The sequence below is a fragment of the Chenopodium album genome, chromosome 15, assembly GCF_948465745.1.
Source record: "Chenopodium album chromosome 15, dcCheAlbu1.1, whole genome shotgun sequence".
NCBI lineage: Eukaryota > Viridiplantae > Streptophyta > Magnoliopsida > Caryophyllales > Amaranthaceae > Chenopodium > Chenopodium album.
The window spans coordinates 5,975,033-5,995,376 of NC_137848.1; the positions used below are offsets into that span (position 1 = coordinate 5,975,033).

Sequence of the window (20,344 nt, forward strand, 5' to 3'; positions counted from 1 at the left end):
TCATTAAATGCAGAAACTGCGTACGAAGGGTAAGGGTAAAAGCAATATGATATAGGTATTGACGTACTACTTTTAGTTAACCAAAAAAAAGAGGTTAAACTACACTATAACTCCGTACGTACTATTTTTAGTTATAGCCAACTAGTGTTTGGCTCGAGCGATGTCTCGAGTTGCTAGTTTTTATTTGTTTAATTTGCTAATCAAATTCGACTATTTAGATAGTAAGATTTGTAAGTTTCGAGTTTAAATCTTGATATAAATATTTTTTAGTTGTCAAACTCAATCATTACATAATGGAAACAAATTGTATAATAAGACATAAATTAACTTATCTATGTTAGCTATAAATTTGTTGGATAAAAATGCACAACTAATAAATGGCTAAGATGGTAAAACTCTTAACTTAAGATTTTTTGGTCTTAAGTTCAAGTCTTGTTATAAGCGGTATTTTTTAGATGGAAACCTAATACATGTAAAAGTGACATGTCATGTTTATAATGACATGTGGCGCATATTCCTGACATGTCGAACTTGAAAAAGGTGACACGTGGAACATATTCTTTTTTAGGAACGTTTTTTAATATATAAGTATAGATAGATTGGGGAGAAATTCGATATCATGGCACCAAAACGTTACCAATGAGCCAACACCTTTGTTGGTAAGCTTGGGGTGGTACTACGTAAGAACGGGCGATGAGAATCGATTCCAAGATCTCTTGAATCGATTCCAAGATCTCTTGAATCGAAAGGGGAGTTCTAACCACTTGAGCTATCTCTAACTCTCTATTTTCCTTGTATTTAATAGCCTTACATTAATTTTACATCACCCACTTTGTTTTTAAGGGTAGTCACAAACTGCTAAATTATTTATGAGAGAATAGCTTGAATTGTATTGATGATCTTGGCTAATATTTATAGCCTACATAAGATAACCTACACAATATAAACTCTATCATATAAACTTCCATAAATCTATATTAGAATATCACTAAGATATATTATTATCCTAAATATAATATCATAAGATCTATATGGAAAATATATCACAATAATATATTTTCCTATATTCCTAACACCCTCCCGCAATCGTAACGGCAGTAACACGAACGTTATGATTGGAAATTCGCACTTTGTTGAAGTCGATCAAGTTGCACCTCTCTATTGATGTCACCTTCAATTTTATTTTTTTTTATTTTTTATTTTTTTTTATTTAAAAAAAACGAACTTTTGCTACCACGGCCCTTTGCTGGTGTCCATGGTCTTCTGTCACAGCCCTTTGCTGGTGTCCATGGTCTTCTGTCACAGCCCTTTGCTGGTGTCCGTGGTCTTCTTTGCCACGGCCCTTTGCTGGTGTCCGTAATCTTCTTTGCCACGGCCCTTTGCTGGTGTCCGTGATCTTCTTTGCCAGGCCCTTCGCTGGTGTCCGTGATCTTTTGCAATTTTTTTTTTTTTTTTTGTTTTTTTTAATAATAAACAATACGCCAAACGTGGCTTTTCTTCATCTCCATTAATTAAAAAAAAAATCAAATTAAAGAATAGAAATTTCAAAGAGTATTAATATTGCGGAAGCAAATTATATGAATCCCACCGGTGGGTTTGACTTTCTAACCCACCGGCAGGGGGGGAAATTTTTGTGAACGGTCTCAAGATTTAACCTGCTCTTGATATCATGCTAAATTATTTATGAGAGAATAGCTTGAATTGTATTGATGATCTTGGCTAATATTTATAGCCTACATAAGATAACCTACACAATATAAACTCTATCATATAAACTTCCATAAATCTATATTAGAATATCACTAAGATATATTATTATCCTAAATATAATATCATAAGATCTATATGGAAAATATATCACAATAATATATTTTCCTATATTCCTAACACCCTCCCGCAATCGTAACGGCAGTAACACGAACGTTATGATTGGAAATTCGCACTTTGTTGAAGTCGATCAAGTTGCACCTCTCTATTGATATGGTGGATCCACCTTAATAACTTGTTAATTATAACATTTTTTTTAATTTTCAGTAGTAAAACAAATAAAAAGAGGAAATTCGGCCTTTTTTTAGTCGTAGACTATGATTCTCGGAAAGTGGACTCTAGTTCCAATGTTTCTAACGACATGATTACAGCGTGTATAATTAAACGAAATACACAAATTTACTAAGTTTATTTATAGTAAGGCTATGAATATCCCAAATTATATCATTCGAATTGCCAACCCTTTCTATAACAACTCTATACTAGTTTATTTTTAAAAGGAAAATTGGCTTAAAATAATCCCAACTATCAACGGTGTGTGCAAAATAATACAACCTCGGCTATTTGCTTTTAGCGGTACCACCTTTTATACTATATGTGCAAAATAGTACGGCGGTCACCGGAAAAGGTATCTTGAGGAATATTCCGTTCACTTTTTTTAATTTTTTAATTTTATATTGTAAATTAAACCCTTTTTTTAAAGAAAAATATGTTATTAATTATTGCCTACCTCATGTTAATTGTTTGGCGAGACAATTCCCCTTCCCACTGCCATCTTCCAAAACAACCCATCCAAACTAATACTGCTAATCTCTTTGGTTTTTTTTTTTTTTTTTTTTTTTTTTTTTTTTTTTTTTTTTTTGCATTGTTAATTTGGTATCAAATATTAATTTAATTTTTCAAATTACCAAATAGAAGTTTAAAATGCATTATTATATTAATATAATTAGTTTTTAAATTGTTTAGAATATCCAAAAAATATTCCACATTCACCATCCAAAATAAAAGTTTCCTCCTACATGAACAACCTATGAATTAAGAGGTTACAAAAAAAATGTTTATAAAGAACTACTAAAGTCCTTAGTTCTTGTTGTAAGAGTCTTGAGTTGAAATTGGTCCTCCATCATCCATAAAACTTGCTTTTTCTTTGCCTTTGCTTCTGAACATGCATTGATACCTGTTTGTGTTGGTTGGCTGCATATATTAAAGACATATATTAAGATTAAATAATTGTCCATAAGACCATTACATAAAATAGACAAACATAAGCATAGAATGAGTGATGAGAAACATTTACTTACATTTATATATTGTTCACCAGTGGGTGCTTGGTAGACTCCAACTCCTACTGGGACCTACAACAACAAATGCAAACAAATATATAAGAAAAGGAAGTCAGCAATTTAGGGTTTAAGCTAATCACAAAAAAACTCACCATGGCTCCATTTCCTCTACCCTTTCCCCTTCCCCTACCACTTCCCCTTCCCCTTCCTGAGTCAGGTGCTGCTACAGTTTCTGCTACACTAGCAGTAGTAGTAGTAGTTGATCTACCATCCTTCCTCGGTCTACCCCTCCCTCTTTTAGATGGTGCTTCAACTTGTTGGTCTTTCAAGGGGTATTTCCTTTTGTTATGAGCCTTTGATTTGCAAATTGAACAAGTCATTTGTATACCATGTTTTGTGAGTTTTCCGGGTTTTTTTGGGTCTTCATGGGGGTGCTTTCTTCTACATTTTCTTGGTCTACCAGGGCCGATTTTTATCGGCAGAGGTTGTAACAGCAACTCCTTTTCAGGCCAGAACCTTTCACTAACACAAGGGTTGATAGAAACATCATATGCCTTCAGGTAAGTGTCCTTACGTAAATAAGCATCAACATACTCCTCACAATCGTGTTTTAACCATGTTGCTGCTGAAATAACATGGGCACATGGAAATCTGGTCAGATCCCATTGCTTGCAAGTGCAAGTTCTCATGTTCAAGTCCACTACGAACTTGTCGAGATGGTCTGTCACTTGAAACATATTTAAGTTCGAAGCTTGAGAATAACATTTTCTTGCTTTTACTTTGTTTTTCTCAAGCTTGGTCCTAAGTCTTGGACAAATATCATCATTTACTTTCTCCATCTCAAGTTTCTTAACCACTAACCTTTCCATTAAAGCAGTCCTTATATCCTATAACATGTCGATAATATGCTTTGACCTAGCCTGAAGTATGTACCCGTTAAAAGTTTCCACCATATTACTAACAACCACATCAGACTTGCATGAGGGCGAGATATAAGCTCTACAAAATTTTGTAGGATCACAGCGCTCAAAATCTTGCGCTGCACTTGGAGAAACCTCTCTCATTTCTTTAATTGCTTCTAGTAACTCAATCTCGGTGTAAGCCCACGTTGCTACCCAAAACAATTGTTTTAACTCATCGCCACGGTTCCCAGCCTTCCAGTTTGCATAAATGTGCCTAGCACATAATTTGTGATCAGTGTTTGGGTACACCTTAGCAACCCCAGCAACAATACTCTGCATAATTGAGCAAAAACGATAATAATACTACAAGATTAACAAACAAAGACACATAACTTCATGTAAAGAATTGAAAGTTAGCAGATTAAGGCACTAACCTTGTGTTGATCAGAGATAAATGTCCAACCTGTCCCGTTTGTTCCTTCGAGACAATGCTTCATTTGAGTAAGAAACCACTCCCAACTGTCGTTATTTTCCCCTTCAACTACTGCCCAACATAAGGGATACATCTGATTATTTGCATCTCTTCCAATTGCACTCAACAATTGACCACCTAAAAAGGTTTTAAGAAAGCATCCATCTATGCATAGAAGCCTCCTACAACCTGCTTTGAACCCCTTCCGTAAGCCATCAAAACATACAAAGAATCTTTGGAAAACGGGTGGCCCTTTAGTGATATTGGGATTAGTTACCAATTCAAAATGGCTTGTTGGGTTAGACCTTTTCAACTCTTCAATATACCTACCTAGTTTTGCATAATGTTGCTTCATACTACCATGAAGTAATTTATGTACTGAAGCCTTTGCCCTATAAGCCACCCATTTTGACACACATACTCCATAGTTCATTTTTACTAACTCAATTAGCTCTTTTGCAGGCTAGTGTGGATTCCTCTTAAATATGGGTAAAAATTGTTTTGCGATCCATGAACTTTTAACCTGACAATTCTTCAGCATACTTCTTCTACATTTGTGATCATCAACCACTGTCCTAACAAATAGGGTGCACTTTTTGCTACTCCATGATGCATATACAAAAAAATTACAACCATCTTGACACTTTGCAGCCACCTTTTTCTTCTTTTTATTTGCAATACCAAACCTTAAAGAGTATCCATTACTAACTCCATAGCAAATCATTGCATCCTTATTTTTGAACAGTGGGAAATCTCATACCAACTTGCCAAACCAACTTAGTGTAATCAGTTCTCTCATCAACTAATGGGATCATTGTCCTGTGGCCGAGAATCTCATCTTCACTCTCACCGTGACTATGCATATCTCCATCAGAGTCATCATAATCGGATGCATAACCCTTTTCTTTTTCAAGACTAATGTCCCTATCAAGCATTTGCTTCTCTAAGTCCCTGTACAACTGATGTTTTTCCTTAGCAGATGCCCATTCCTCATCACTCGTAGGTGCCTCATCTTCATCGCCCTCACTAACAACCTGTAGTCCACCACTAACCTCTCTCACTGTATTTTCCTTTAGTTCATCATTAGTGGTTGATAACTCTTCATTCTCAGGATCATACAAATCATCACCAGATAAATCACTTCCCTCGAACTCCCCAACTAATTCCTGCCATGACAAAGGTTCTTCGGGTCTAGGATCTTCCCACATGTACCTCTCATCATCATCTACATAAACTTGAGTAGATGGAGCTTTGTTTGCATTGACACTAGAAGGAAGTAGCTCAACGACTTCAGGGTCATTAACTCCATGAATAGTGTATACATCAACCACTTTATGGATTTGTAAAAGTCTAATGAGTTCTAAGGCCTCTTTATCAGTTTGCATTTGCATCAAGCCGTGTTCTATTTTTTCGCCCGGTATCAAGTAATAAAAGTTCATTTTCCCCTCATAGTGAAAATCATTCCCAATGCCAACAAACTCGAAATATGAACACTTATCAGGATCCACAGTCACATAATCACATTCCCCGCCAACATATTTAAGAGGTGACCTAACGAAATTTCCCACCATGGTGCCATTTTAATTCATAGTTATCTGAAGCCATTTTGAACTACAAACAAACAATCAATCCGTAAACTAATTAACACATTACACACAAAAATTATCATACTTAACAATATAAAAGTCAAATATTGAATGTCATACGAACTCAGTGAACAAAAATAACATGGAAAAGGTTGACTTATCAACTTCAAACAAATATTTAATAAAAATGGGGGAAAGGGTAGTAAGAGCCCTAGTTAGTAAATTTAAAAATGAATATCATAAAAAAGTTTTAAAAAAATCACATACCTTGATTGCAATATTGCACAGGTTCCAATTGTTGTTGATATTTGAAGAATTTCGTTCAAAAGCTTTGTTAGTATTCTTCGTACGCCGTAAATTTTTGAGAAAAACGAAAAAGGAGCAGAGTTTTTTGATGGGTATGTTTTGGAAAAGGACAAAATAGAAAGTGGGAAGGGAAATTGACTCGCCAAACAAGTAAAATAAGGTAGGGAATAATTAAATAATTAAAACTAGGCCTGGTTATTGGGAGGGTCGGTGCGGGTCAATGCGGGTCATTAGCGGGGCGGGTCGATTGCGGTTCAAGAGAAATATTTAGCGGGTCAGGGGCGGGTCAGGGTCGTTGTGGGTCAGGAGCGGGTCAGGGTCAGTGCAAAATTTAAAGGGTCAACAGAGGGTCAGTGCTAAAATTCAAAATCAATTAATTTAAGTCAAAAACTAAAAATCATACCCAAAAATCTCATAATATTTACATACTCATCTTCATATTCTCTCTCCTCCTCTCTCACTCTCCATCCATGCGTGCTCTATGGCAGGGGCTTCAATGCATCATCTTCCCCAAATCTTCCAAAATCTCAATTGCAATTTGCAATGTTACCTTCAGTTGATATTAAATTGACATTCTTACCTTCAATACTTCATCTTTCCCAAATTTCCAAAAATCTCAATTGCAACCTTACCTAGTCATTTGCTTGATATTGTCAATTGCAACCTTATCATCAATTTCCTTAAATCTCCCCACCGTCATCTTGGAAATAGATGGATTTTATTTTGATAAAAAGTAAATTAAAATCGAAAAGAGAAGAAGTTGAGAATTAGAATAAAATCAGAATTTGATTTTGATTACGAAGTACAGAGTAGATGAATTTTTTAGGAAATTAGGGATTTGGGGTTGAGAATTAGGGATTTTGAGTGAATAAAAAAGAGACTAAAATTTCAGAGTTAGAGAGAAGTAGAGAACGTAACTCTTAAGCTCTTATTGGGCTGTCTATTAGTATTTCCTTAATTATTGGGCTTTAACTGAAAAACCCTATAACAGCTCTATAAGATATGACCCTATAAATACCCTGTCCATTAAAATTAAAAAGGGTCAATACCCTTTAATTATGAGCCAGGCCCTTTTGCCATTGGGTAGCCCTGTCCAATTACCAGGCCTAATTAAAACATATTTAATATAAAATATAAAATATTTGATTTACATTATAAAATTAAAAAAATAAAAAAAGTGAACGGAATATTCCTCAAGATACCTTTTCCGGTGACCGCCGTACTATTTTGCACATATAATATAAAAGATGGTACCGCTAAAAGAAAATAGCTGAGGTTGTATTATTTTGCACACACCGTTGATAGTTGGAATTATTTTAAGCCAATTTTCCTTTTTAAAATGCAAATTCGAGTAGCAAATACGGTAGCAAATAGCAAATACTCCCAAATACCAAAACGACGAGTTTAATTGGTTTAGCAGCTATAAATACGGACAACATCACTGTATTCCTCATTCCCAACTGAAGAAAATTCAAATTGAAAAAAAGAGAAAAAAAAAAACACAGAAAAATGGCGGGAGCTCAAGAACTAAAAATGGCGGAGAGAGAAGCACAGAAGTCGTTAATGGCGACGCCGACGACGCTGATGACGAGAGATCAGAATCAATGGCAATGGAAGGTTCGATACGCTCGATGCTTTACCTATCCTTCTTCGTACCACTCTAAAATCACCGCCTTAACCACTAGTACTACTCCTTTTCTCTCTCCTCTCAAGCGAAGTCAATTCAAGCCTGTTTGGATTACTTCTTCTGGATTCTCCATCGTCTCTCTCCATCCTTCCACTGATGCCTCCTCCTCCGCTGATTCCATCCTCACTGTTTCTCTTCAAGGAACTATTATTGTACGCTTCTCTCTCTCCTCTCTCTGTTACCGATGATTTTTTTTTTTTTTTTTTTTTTTTAGGATTTTGAGCTAGGTTTAAACTGGATTTTGTTTTGTAATATGCGATTATCGGCGTGTTTTCATTGGATTATTGCGATTGCTGGTGATTATTGTTAGATCTCATAATTACTCGAGAATTTTGTGATATTTTATTGATAATTTTGTTAAATATGGTTGTTATGATGTTGTGGTTACTATTTGATGATGATTTGATAATTGAAATGACTTCCATTTTTAATTTTGATGATAATTTTCGATTGTTGAAATGGCTTCGAACTTAAAATATGAAATTAATTAATTAATTTCGAGGTGTAAGTTCACTGATAGTCATATTTTGATGAAATTCTCATCTAATACTTTTTGCAGTTTTGATTTCGTTTGAATTTCTGTAAAATGTCCGTAGTTACTTGTGAGAAGCGACATTGAGCTCATATATTATTAATACACTGAATCGAAATCTGTGCCTAGCAGCGAGTTGTAGTGAATTCGCCGACTCTGATTGACAACAGTATTGTGAACAATGTGGTGGATTAGAAAATGAGCTTATGATTCAGTGAATCTTAGTTTTTTTTAGATTCATCACATTGTTAGACGATACATTTTTCTTAACCAAAAGGTTTCCTTAATCTGCGACGAGTTTTTGAGTACTGCCATGAGTTTTTGAGTAAAGGTCAGCAGATTACTGTTGGTCTAATGAACTAATGATGAGCAGCTTTTGAAGTTCATTTGACAATAATGGTTAAAACAGTTGATATTTCATATTTGGGGCGAGGTTCTTCTGAATGGTAATAAGTCTACTGTGTGTACCGTGTACGGTATGGCATTTTCATGATCAAAACAAGTTGAGCATCAAAAGTTATAATTGATTGAGTTGAGATAACTTTTTAAGCCCTTAAAACTTGAATGTCAGTTCATGTAGTTAATTGTTTAGTTATTTTTGCAGGAAGAGCACTTCATCTCCAAGCTGCAGTTTGTCTGGCCTCAAGTCTCATGTCTCTCTGGGTTTCCTACTCGAGGTAGCCTAGTTGTCTTTGCAAGCTACGTCGATTGTTCAGATGAGGTAGGATGACCTTTTGTGCTTCCAAATGCTCAGATGCCTTTGTTTCCATTCTAGACCAGTGGCCTCTCAATATGACTCGATATTGTATGAAACTGCAGTCCTTGTAAAAAGTGTAACTGCAAAAAGGAAATGTGATTTCTATAAAGTAGTTGAAATATGAGATGCCCTCCTTTGATCAAGAAACATGAGAGTGCAGTTTAGAAGAAGCTTGTCATTTCTCCATAGTCATTTGAGATTTGTCACACTAAAAGTTAATTATATCCTCATATGCTGTTTTATCTGATAAAAAAAAAGAACTAACTTGAGCTACAGATTAATTAAACATCAGGAAATTCATCGATGTTGACTTGTTTTCATCAATGAATGTGATTATACCTCAAACAGTCTAACGCATAGTGGATTTGGTTTATTTTCAGAAGCAGAAGTTTGCCATGCGGTTTTCAGGAGTGCCAGAAGTACAAGACTTCATAACCTCATTGCAGGTGAAATCTGAAATCAATTTTTTTTCCCCCCTTCTTATGTGACTTGTTTATGTTGTGGAAATGCTTTTGATAGATAAATTATGATTCATGACAAAGCTTGTCATATCTTATTTGCAGGATATCCTTTCGAATAAAATCCCTAACAGAGCTTCAATTGTTGATGCCATATCTGCAATATCTTCTCAGTCTGAGTTTGTTCCTGCATATAGGTAAAAGTCATTTGCAGAAACTTTAACCGGACTCCTGAAAACCACATGACAAACTTCTGCTTCTGCTCTACCTGCCCTACATTTTGGAATATTTACTCATTTTGCAGAGGACAACAAGATTAATTATAATTACTATATCAATTGTAGGCCTGACACATCAAGCATGATGACCCCGGGTTATGATTCTAACCTGTCAAAGAACTTGCACAACGAATATCAGGAATCACAGACCCAAAATACAGTTGCTGATTCTCAGAACAATGTTGAAGCACTTCCTTCTCGCTTCACATCACTTGTGTCCAGCTGCTCTGTTGAGCACGAACAGGGTTTGCTCCTATCCTCCTTAAACAAGTTCATGCTCCTTCAAGGGCTTCAACAATGAGTCATAACCTTTTTCCTGTGTTGTACGCAGATAAATTAGCTCTTGCTCTTGCACCTGGTCCGCAGAAATTTGACCTGAAAGCTCAAATTTCGGTACTTATTCTTCACTTAACTTACCACACTAATATTAATCGGAGCCTGTTATCATTTTGTTGAACCAGACCTGAACATCTGGAACTGTTTATTTCCTATAATTTAAAAATTAGGGCCTATAATACTTCTGATTCTGGTTTTTTCCGTCATTAATACTCTGCATCTCCTTGCAGAAATATATGCAAGATGCATCTTTCCTTGGTAAGTAACTCTCATATATGGCTCCAAGTGGTTCTAATTCATTTCATCTACTGTGCATCATGCTGTTAGTTAAAGCTTTCTGAATTGCAGGGTTTGTTGGTTGTTTAATGCAATGATTTATTAGCCTCTAAGATCTTAGCTCATAATTTAATCTAAGCACTGATAGTGATTCACGTTGCATGCTCGTTTATATTTCTAAGTTCTAAGCTTTGTATTTACTGACAATTTAAGTATTTTCAAGCTCCGATAATAGGAAAAAGGTGCCTGATTGTATCTTATGCATTTCAGTCCCTACAATGCTAGTAATAAGCTTGGTTATTGGGACAAGATACTTGCTCAAAATAGCTGAAATAAACTGTCAAACTTTGTATTGTAGCTATATTGTGTTATGTAAGGCTAACTTCCCCCAAGTATTCACCTGCCGAAGTATATTTTGTCTGTATGATTCCAGATTTAAGACTTGAATCACTGTTAAGCTAAGATTATCATCTGTTTGTTCTAATTGCTTTTCTATTGTACTATTTCAGATATGGTGAGTAAAGTGAATGAGGTAATCACTGAACTCGGAGATGACTTCACGATATAGAAGTTCTAAGAGTATTGCACAAGTCACCTTATGTATAGTGCTGCTCCTTTCACTTAGAGCTCAAGTGCTCAACCCAAAGAAAAAGATGGCCTTTCCATGAACTCAACCATATTCATAAATTTTGCTCCTCGACGTGACTGTGATACACGAAGTATATAGCAGTATAATCTTATCTGATGTTACAATCTTTCTAAACATTTATGTAAACACATTACCTACAAATTAACATTTACATACAGACATACAGTTTGCTTGGGAAAAGTAATGAAATTGTGTTTACAGATATAAAGTTCAATTTACTTACAGTTTGCTTGGGAAAAGTAATGAAATTGTGTTTACAGATATAAAGTTCAATTTACATTGTCTGGAACTGAATCTCATTCTAACTCTTTAATTTTTTCTTTTGGGTTAGCTATGTACTCCGTAAAAGCTAAATATAGAAAATTTACTGTTTAATAGACATTAAAAACACCTATTGACATGTAATATTATCACAAATAGTTAACTAATACAGATTATAGATAGTCCATAGAAATCCTCCATCATTTGTCCAATTGCAAATTAAAATTAAAATTTCTTTAAAATAGTGAAACCGAATTCAAGATAAAAAATACAATTTCATTTTTCTAGTGTATAATAGTGTATAATTGAAGGTCCTACCATACGTTTGTATAAAGTGTATTTGATGCATTTAAGTTCCGTAATTCTAATAATTTTTATGTAAGAGTTACATATAAACATTAAATATGTCTCATATTACATAAATTGGTACTCCATAATCCTTATTAGTTTAGAACTATAAATCAAACTTATGTCTATTGGTGTTAGTAACAGTACTTATTTATTACCTACTTTATAACATTTTTATTTTTAATGACTTCTCGCAACATACCATTTTATTTTAAATTTCACAGACATGCTTTATTGTGGATTTGTGGTCAAATAATATCCATGCCTTTGACGAACATTGGTGCGCAAGTTTTAACAAGTGTCAATATTTGACATGCAACCCTAACACGACAAAAAAATTAAAAGTCAATTTAAAACAAAACCCAAACCCAACCCTTTTACTCAAATTCGAGCTCTAGATTTTGTGTAGCCTACCATTACAAATTCCAATTACCATGTAGAGTTGTAGTCTTATAGACTCCCTTTGTCTCCCTCATCTACCCAAAAACTCCCTCAAAATTTCGACCCCTTTCTTTTTTGATTTTTTTTTTTTTTTTTTTTTTAAAATAATTTTTTATCACCCCCACAAAAACACCAGTGTATACAGATCACAAACCTTAATACACAATTCTGAAACTCCTCTGAATCAAACACTCCAGAGCTCCAAATTGCTCTTCAATGGCGTAAAATAAATTCACCCTAAATTTAACAGAAAAAACCGCCATTACCATTTTTCATTTTCCAAGCTTCGATTAACCAATTTTCACCAGATCTCCTTTCCTTCTTCTTCATTGATCTGAATCTTTCCCTAATTTTGAATAATCAGAGTAATAATAATTTTCTAGGGTTTCTGCTGAATTTCTTCGATCGAAGAAAACATGTCGGGAGCGGCCTCAGCGCTGTTCCTTCTAGACATTAAAGGTAGAGTTCTCATATGGCGGGATTATCGCGGTGATGTTTCAGCGGTTCAAGCTGAGAAATTCTTCACTAAGTTCATCGAGAAAGAGGTTTGTTCTGATCCATCTAACCTATTGCTTCATTTTAATTTGATTTCAATCAAGTTTATTTTTGATTATTAGTAGTGTTTTTTGGCTGATCTGATTGAATTGAGACTGTTTATACAATTTTTGAATGTTTAATTTGGATGATTTTCCTTATTTTTAGTTGTTTTACTCGTATCTATATGTTATAGGGGGCTTTGAATTGAGCTTATTTCGTTAGTAAAGCTCGATTTTCGCTGTTGTTGATGAAGTAGATCCCATTTAGAATTATGTAATTTGGATTGGCAACTAATGTAGGAAGAGGTTTCAGGTTTGGTCCATTAGGAAATGGATGGTGGTTCTGAGATCTTTGGTAGCTGACTAGCAGTAGCAACTTTTGCCTGCTCACATTGTTTGATTGGTAGTTCATATTGTTGTTCAGCTTAGCATGTGAATTGGGGTTGAAGACTTATACTGATTAGCAATCTTATTAGCTGGTTCTTTTGCTTTCATCTGATTGTAAGAAAGCTTTGTGTTTGAGTTTGACTTGGAGTTTTTAGGGCGGTTATGCTTAGTGATCATTGTTACTTGGAGATTTGGAGTTTCGACAAAGGAATTTTTTTTTGTTGGGGGAGGGGGGGGGGGGAGTTGTTAGAAAAATTCAGATTGACTATTTACAAAGAGTAATTTGTGTTTATGGATTTGTTTGAAGCTTCCAAGAGTGATGACGTACTAAACTTGTGAATTAGGAAATTAACACTAAGTGATATAGATTAATGTTAGTGGACCAACCAAAGGATCATCTCTTGGGGGATTTGTGGCTGTCACAATAAATTGAAAGGTTTTTTTTTCGGTCAATTCCCTTGCTAGTACAGGGAAATTTATTTTGCCATTGGGGTGGACTCTTTGTGCAATCTTTTAGAGTCGGCAAGAGCTTCTTTGTAAGTGATAATACACCACACCTGTTCATAGAAGGAATGTTTGCTTAATTTCTCTGTCCTTTTATGGTATGCCTGGTAGGTGAATCTTACTTTTTTATTTTGTCAATTGCTGCTTGTTTCAGGGTGATCCACAGTCTCAAGATCCAGTCGTGTACGATAATGGGGTTACATACATGTTTATACAACACAACAATGTGTATTTACTTATAGCTACTCGGCAAAACTGCAATGCTGCTAGTCTTCTTCTCTTTCTCCACCGTGTAGTTGATGTAAGCACCGTTGGTAATCATTGTTGGTGTACTAATTTTTTCTGTTCCCGTATGTTTGTCATTCTTTGCAAAAGACCTGCGTTTTCTGGTAGACCGTTCATCTGAGAACAACTTTCATATGCAGGTGTTCAAGCATTATTTTGAAGAGCTAGAAGAAGAGTCACTTAGGGATAACTTTGTTGTAGTGGTAAGAGGTATTATCTCTCTACTTAAGACAATTCTGGTATGGCTGAGATTGATGCACTGATACTATGCCTCATCTGCAGTATGAGTTACTTGATGAGATTATGGATTTCGGCTATCCTCAGTTCACAGAAGCAAAGATCCTTAGTGAGTTTATTAAAACTGATGCTTATAGGATGGAAGTCACACAGAGACCTCCTATGGCTGTGACCAATGCAGTTTCATGGCGTAGTGAAGGAATATCTTACAAGAAGAATGAGGTCGGTTTGTGTTTCTAAGTTTTGTTTTCACCTTTGTTAACTTGCACTCACTGATCAGCTTCTCTCTTCTATTACAGGTATTTTTGGATGTTGTTGAGAGTGTCAATATACTTGTAAACAGCAACGGGCAGATTATAAGATCAGATGTTGTTGGGGCATTGAAGATGAGAACATATTTGAGGTGGATTAAATTTCCTCCCTACTGTTGCTAGAATAAGATCAAACTTTCAGATGTTGCTTTATTATGTCTTTGGACTTTTTTTTTTCTATTGTTTGTAATTAGTTCATGGTCTTTGTAATCATGTAATGAAGTCATAGCTCAAGCTCTGTTTTGCACAAGAAAAATGAAGGAGAAAATGATGACATGTTCTGCTTATAAATGACTCCTTTATCTTTCCTTGTGTGTTGTATGTGCATGTTTGTGGTTTCTTTTCTCGGGGTGGGGTTGGGTGGGGGAATGGGGGATTGCAATCCTTGTGTTCAAATAGTAACTTAGCATTACATATTTACTCCTAACTACAAGCGTGACTATCACTTTATTAATTCATTTTTTCTGTGATAAAGCTTCTGTAAGGTTGCATTTTTTCATTGGTAAAGTTAGTCTCTATACTGCTTGTTTAGTCATCTATGAATTGAAAGGTATTTGTAATTTCTCTCTAGATTTTTAAAAAAATTGTAGCAAACCTAATAAGTGACTAATCTCCTTTGATGTAAAAATGGAAAATGTTTAATATTGTTGAATTAAGTCAATTTTTTTTCCCTACCATTTGCATTCTCTGTGGTTATATACTTATATTTTGATATTCTTTGTGGCAGTGGGATGCCTGAATGTAAACTAGGCCTGAATGATAGAGTATTACTGGAGGCTCAAGGACGAACAACAAAGGGGAAGGCTATTGACCTGGACGACATAAAATTTCATCAGTATGTTTAACTATTTTAAGATTAAGTTGTAGTAGCTACTTTTGCTTTGTTTATGTTGGGAGTTTGTAGGTGGAATATATGGTTGGTAAATTCTTGTATAATGATTGATCGTCCTTTCCCTTTTGCTAGGTGTGTACGTTTAGCTCGTTTTGAAAATGATAGGACCATATCATTTATACCACCAGATGGGTCTTTTGATCTTATGACATATAGACTCAGTACTCAGGTTCACTTCCATGATTTCTCTGCATTTTCTCTCCTCTTTGCCACTTGCCCCAAAGACATTATATTTTTTTCTTCCTTTATAATGGTTTTTGATATTGTTTTGCTTCAGGTGAAGCCTCTAATTTGGGTTGAAGCCCAGATTGAGAGGCACTCCAGAAGCCGTATTGAGATCACAGTGAAAGCTAGAAGCCAGTTTAAGGAGCGAAGGTATAGCTATAATGATTGGTCAAACATGTCTTGTGCTTTCTTCTGTCCTCTGTACTTGTGTAACTGTACATCTTCTAATTTTCTTGTTTATGTGATCTCAATATTATAGCACTGCAACAAATGTTGAGATTGAACTACCAGTTCCATCTGATGCCACCAATCCAAATATCCGCACATCGATGGGATCTGCTGCTTATGCACCTGAGAAGGATGCTTTAGTCTGGAAAATAAAATCTTTCCCTGGTGGCAAGGTAAATTGTTGTTGGAATTAAAACCTGCCTTTTATGAATCATTATGACATACCTCTATAGGCTCTAATATAGTAGGTTTTGAAATTTGTTTTTTAATACTTTGTAATGAACAAATTTCAGGAATACATGTTGAGGGCGGAGTTTAGTCTTCCTAGCATCACTAGTGAAGAGACACTACCTGAAAGAAAAGCTCCTATACGGGTGAAATTTGAGATCCCGTATTTTACAGTATCAGGAATCCAGGTATGAAAACTTGGAGATTTTGAAAAAAGCATGCAAAATTTCTCTGTTCTTGGCTTCTTGCATCATGTTCTGGTTGCTTGCTATCTCTTTTGCTTGGCGTGTGACTACTTATATCTTTAGGAGAAAACAGACATTGGTAAACATAAAAATAGGTTACATAGTTTTGGCAGGACCTTCTTCCGCCTCATTTAACATGACATATTTTTTGCCTGGATTGTGGTGTTACCTATATACTTAGTTGAAGAAGGAGATTTTAGAGAACATAGTAATGAAATATGTTTCCTTCACATCCTGATCAGGGATGATAATCTGTGTCCAATGATCATATATGTCCAATTTATCGAATTTTAATTGATTTCAACTATCATAATTCTTTTCTGCTTTCCCTTTGAATATCTCTACTTTGTGGACTGCTGTGCTGTGTCTAATATTTTCCATCCCTTCTCACACCTTTAGTATAAAGCTAGTGTTTTCTGATTAATGGAATCTGAAAAGTAAAACCCTTTTTCTCTTTCAGCTACTTCTTGGACATGAATAATATACTGTTAGATTTTCATTCTGATCTCTGTCTTGAACCAGAGATAAATGTGCAAATTGGTATCTTCTATTTTCTGTAGTTAGACCTATTATGTTATTTTTTTCCCCCCACCCTCTATACAACTATAAACTTTACATCTGATATGGTCACTTTCATGGTTAGAATGTCAGAAAATTTTTGGGTTCTGAAACTTGGCTTGAGTTGAAATCAAATTAAACCAGTTGCCAGTTAATTACATTTAAGTCATTGCATTAGCTCCACTTCTTTTCTGCGGTATAGTTGATGGCCATGTAATATTATACTATGAACTTGGGAACAATAGTTGAAGCATTAGTGATTTTTTGTAGAAAGAAGCCAACGAAAAGTGATTAGACTTAGCACTTAGGATTTGGGTTAGGATATTGGATTTTGTTGAGTTGTGAAAGAAAAAGTCTGAGAGAGGAGGATACCAGAAGAACGAGGGAGGAATTGAGGAAAAAGTAGGAGTGTGTGTCTCTTAATCTCTTAAACCTCGTAATTAGCAACCCCAGTGTACCCTCTCTCTTATTCGGTTCTTCCTATCAGCTTCCGATCGAAACTAGCATATATGATGCAACGATGCTGCCTCCCTTTGTCATCTAAGTTTCTTTTTAGCTTTATCATGTATTGGGCTGCATATATTTAGATAGGCCAGCAAGTGAGCAACCATTCTGTGCCTATTATCCGCACATTTTTTGCTTATCTAATCTCCCTAATGCTCCAGTGCTGGGATTAAATTATAGCAATCCTTTGGACTTACACTTTAGGAGGCCATCCCATAACTGAGGGATAACAGAGTTCATATTATGTGTGACCTTTTGGATACAGTTAAAGGACGTGGAGGATTCAAGAGTGTCACTGGGAGATTCTTATGGGCTTATTTTATTTCATTATCATTTCTTATTTCTTTGTATCATCCCCCCTAGATATTCTGCTTTTCCCTTTAAGGTGAGGTTTTGTGTGGATTTTAGCATACTAGGTATGCTCCAAAAGCGGTGTCCATGGATGGATTTATTACCTGACATTTGCTTGCTTCGTTGGGCTAATAGCGAATCTTCACTAGATGCATACTCTTTGCTACCTTTGGAAAAGACACTTTGCAGGACGTGAAGAGTTTTGGGGAAGACCTTCAAGTTTACTGTAGTGGGGTTTGCTACAGGGAAGGAGAAGAAATTGCTTTGGTGAAAAGGCGATAATGGCTATTTTTTGGTTTGTCTGGAGTGGAATGGCCTTTTATTTTTGTGAATGGTCTTGGTGTCTCAGTGTCTTGTGTGGTTAATTGTGGGATATAGTAACTTTATAGCTGTCCCAAATTACTCGATTGGGAACGTACAAATCAATGGGCCATTGAGCAACAACTAAGGTGTCTAGAGCAATAGACAAGGAGAAAGAGTAATGATACAGTTTGAAGAATCTGTCATGATTAACGTAGTTTATGTTTTGATCCCACATTCTAGTTTTGAACCTTTCCCATTTTCCTTGGAGAGTATTCCTCTTCAGTTTGAAGTCTAATGGTCATATAAAGGCCTCAGGTATTTGTAGGTCACCCCTTTGAAGGAAATAGCTTGCAATTGTTGTATTTGTGCAGAAGATGAAAAATCAGTAGTTTGTTATTGTCGTGTCAAATGATCTGGTAAAGGCTGAAGATGTTCTGGTGGCATGGGAAAGCAAGATCAATAGAAAGTGAATTCATAGATGTTAAACTAGATTCCTATGGAACTTGGTGGTACATGTACAAGAAAAAGAATAAGCAAGTATTTTATTTAGGGCAAAGCTCTCTCACATCCTATTTATTATGGAATATGTTATTTTAAGGGTTTTAAGTTTATTTTATAGGTTCGGGCAAGTTTACTAGGCAGGTCAATCTTGGTTAAAGGTTGCAAAATATTCATGGTTTTTGTTGACCCAACAGGTTGAGGTCACACAAGTTTTTAGTTGTATGACCACTTATCCTAAACTTTTGTAAAGTTTATGGATTAACCCAACAGGTTGAGTTCACATGTACTTGTGGGTTCTAGATATAAGTGAATTCTGTTCAAAACCCAAAACTGCAGGTTGGTTTTAGGGTTGAGACTCTGGTCATGTCTTTAATTTTAACCTGCCTGTTGAAGCCAGCTGCCTTTTTATGAGCACTATTATGAAAGTGTAATTGTTGGGCTAGGAGACCTTGTTTTTAGAACTGAAGGGATATGTGATTAGTATTTTGATGTCGGTAACTGTTGCTGACTTGCTGAGGCAGATGTGTTGCCCAAGAGGACAGTGGCTATATATAGTAGTGCACATCCCATTAATGTCCAGCCTGAATTTGGGCACAGCCAACTGTAAGATGCAAACCTGATATTTCAATGTGGCTGACCTTGTATACTGTATAGTAGATCTTTGTGATAGCTTCACTTCTGTTGTTGCCCTTTCCAGAAAGTTCCACTATATCATTATCTGTAGTCCCGTTGAATGTCCATCCCAGGTGCTCAAGTGAAAATATTTCCTGTATGAGATATTAAGTATAAATTTTGGTGGGTCCTGGAAAAAAGTAGGACAATGTAGTTCAAAAACTTGAGAAGTCAAATTCCAAAGTGTTCTAAATCTTGGTTAGTGGACAAAGGTAAAAGTGCTGCATTATTGCCAATTGCCATGGTCTACATATCCCTTGCATATGTAGCCAACTTTGATCTTGAACTTTTTAGGTGATAAACCCGAAGTGTTAGATTAAATCCATCACTTTACTACCTATGTTATTTTCTTGTCTGGTCAATTACTGCAGTCAGTCATATTGTCATGCCTTATATTTTCCCTGTTCGGTGTGCGCTTTCGTTCTTTGTTTGCTCTGTTAATTGTCTTTTGAGCTCAAAACAACTGTTATGTATATCTGCAATACTTGTTCTGCAGGTTCGTTATCTTAAGATCATTGAGAAGAGTGGATACCAGGCTCTGCCATGGGTGAGGTACATAACAATGGCTGGTGAGTACGAGCTGAGGCTAATGTAATTCAACTGGTGATCCAAGTGCTATTTGGTATGTTTATTTGTATTTCGGGGCAAAAACTGGAGAGTTGGACTAAAATGAGCATGAAGCAACTTTGATTTCTTTTTATGGGTCGAGCAGTTCAGCAGTCCCTTGTGACGTATCTCCATTCTCGAGCTGATGAGTCTGTCATTCATTATCTTTGTTGCATACACTTGAGAGTCTATGATTGTGTAGTTAAGTCTCAGCCGCATAGCGTTTTGTTTTAATCTTTTGCTAGTTCATGTGCAGAATTTTACTTCACTGATGTGAAGATTGTGTTCTGCTGGTAATTCGATCTGTGAAAATGAATTTTTGCCTGTCACTTTTAATTCTTTGTTTCAGGATTGGTGATGTGGTTCATGTAAGAGAATATGAATATCTGTTATGAAATTTGTAATTCTATCTAATTACCTCATTCTTTTCAC

The 20,344-nt window shown here is 35.5% G+C and overlaps 2 protein-coding genes across 2 annotated transcripts; both read left to right on the forward strand.

Annotated features, from left to right (window-relative positions):
* The first annotated feature begins 7,825 nt into the window (after positions 1-7,825).
* Positions 7,826-11,287, forward strand: LOC145581716 (protein POOR HOMOLOGOUS SYNAPSIS 1-like). Its single transcript, XM_081638744.1, has 8 exons — positions 7,826-8,155; positions 9,140-9,256; positions 9,673-9,738; positions 9,856-9,947; positions 10,095-10,273; positions 10,360-10,421; positions 10,595-10,622; positions 11,150-11,287. Exons 1-8 carry the CDS (start codon positions 7,826-7,828, stop codon positions 11,206-11,208), a joined length of 933 nt encoding a protein of 310 aa, XP_081494870.1. The 3' UTR covers positions 11,209-11,287.
* A 1,109-nt stretch (positions 11,288-12,396) lies between these two features.
* Positions 12,397-20,326, forward strand: LOC145582801 (AP-1 complex subunit mu-2). The gene is made up of 11 exons (XM_081639823.1): positions 12,397-12,884; positions 13,921-14,067; positions 14,192-14,254; positions 14,334-14,510; positions 14,588-14,691; positions 15,327-15,434; positions 15,564-15,660; positions 15,769-15,866; positions 15,976-16,117; positions 16,238-16,360; positions 19,803-20,326. Exons 1-11 carry the CDS (start codon positions 12,756-12,758, stop codon positions 19,899-19,901), a joined length of 1,287 nt encoding a protein of 428 aa, XP_081495949.1. The 5' UTR covers positions 12,397-12,755; the 3' UTR covers positions 19,902-20,326.
* Positions 20,327-20,344: the final 18 nt, after the last annotated feature.

Coding starts and splice junctions, on each gene's coding strand:
- LOC145581716 (XM_081638744.1), top strand. CDS start 7,826: ATGGCGGGAGCTCAAGAACTAAAAATGGCGGAGAGAGAAGCACAGAAG. Junction 10,422..10,594: donor ACCTGAAAGCTCAAATTTCG/GTACTTATTCTT, acceptor ATCTCCTTGCAG/AAATATATGCAAGATGCATC. Junction 10,623..11,149: donor GCAAGATGCATCTTTCCTTG/GTAAGTAACTCT, acceptor GTACTATTTCAG/ATATGGTGAGTAAAGTGAAT.
- LOC145582801 (XM_081639823.1), top strand. CDS start 12,756: ATGTCGGGAGCGGCCTCAGCGCTGTTCCTTCTAGACATTAAAGGTAGA. Junction 14,511..14,587: donor TATCTTACAAGAAGAATGAG/GTCGGTTTGTGT, acceptor CTTCTATTACAG/GTATTTTTGGATGTTGTTGA. Junction 14,692..15,326: donor AAGATGAGAACATATTTGAG/GTGGATTAAATT, acceptor TCTTTGTGGCAG/TGGGATGCCTGAATGTAAAC.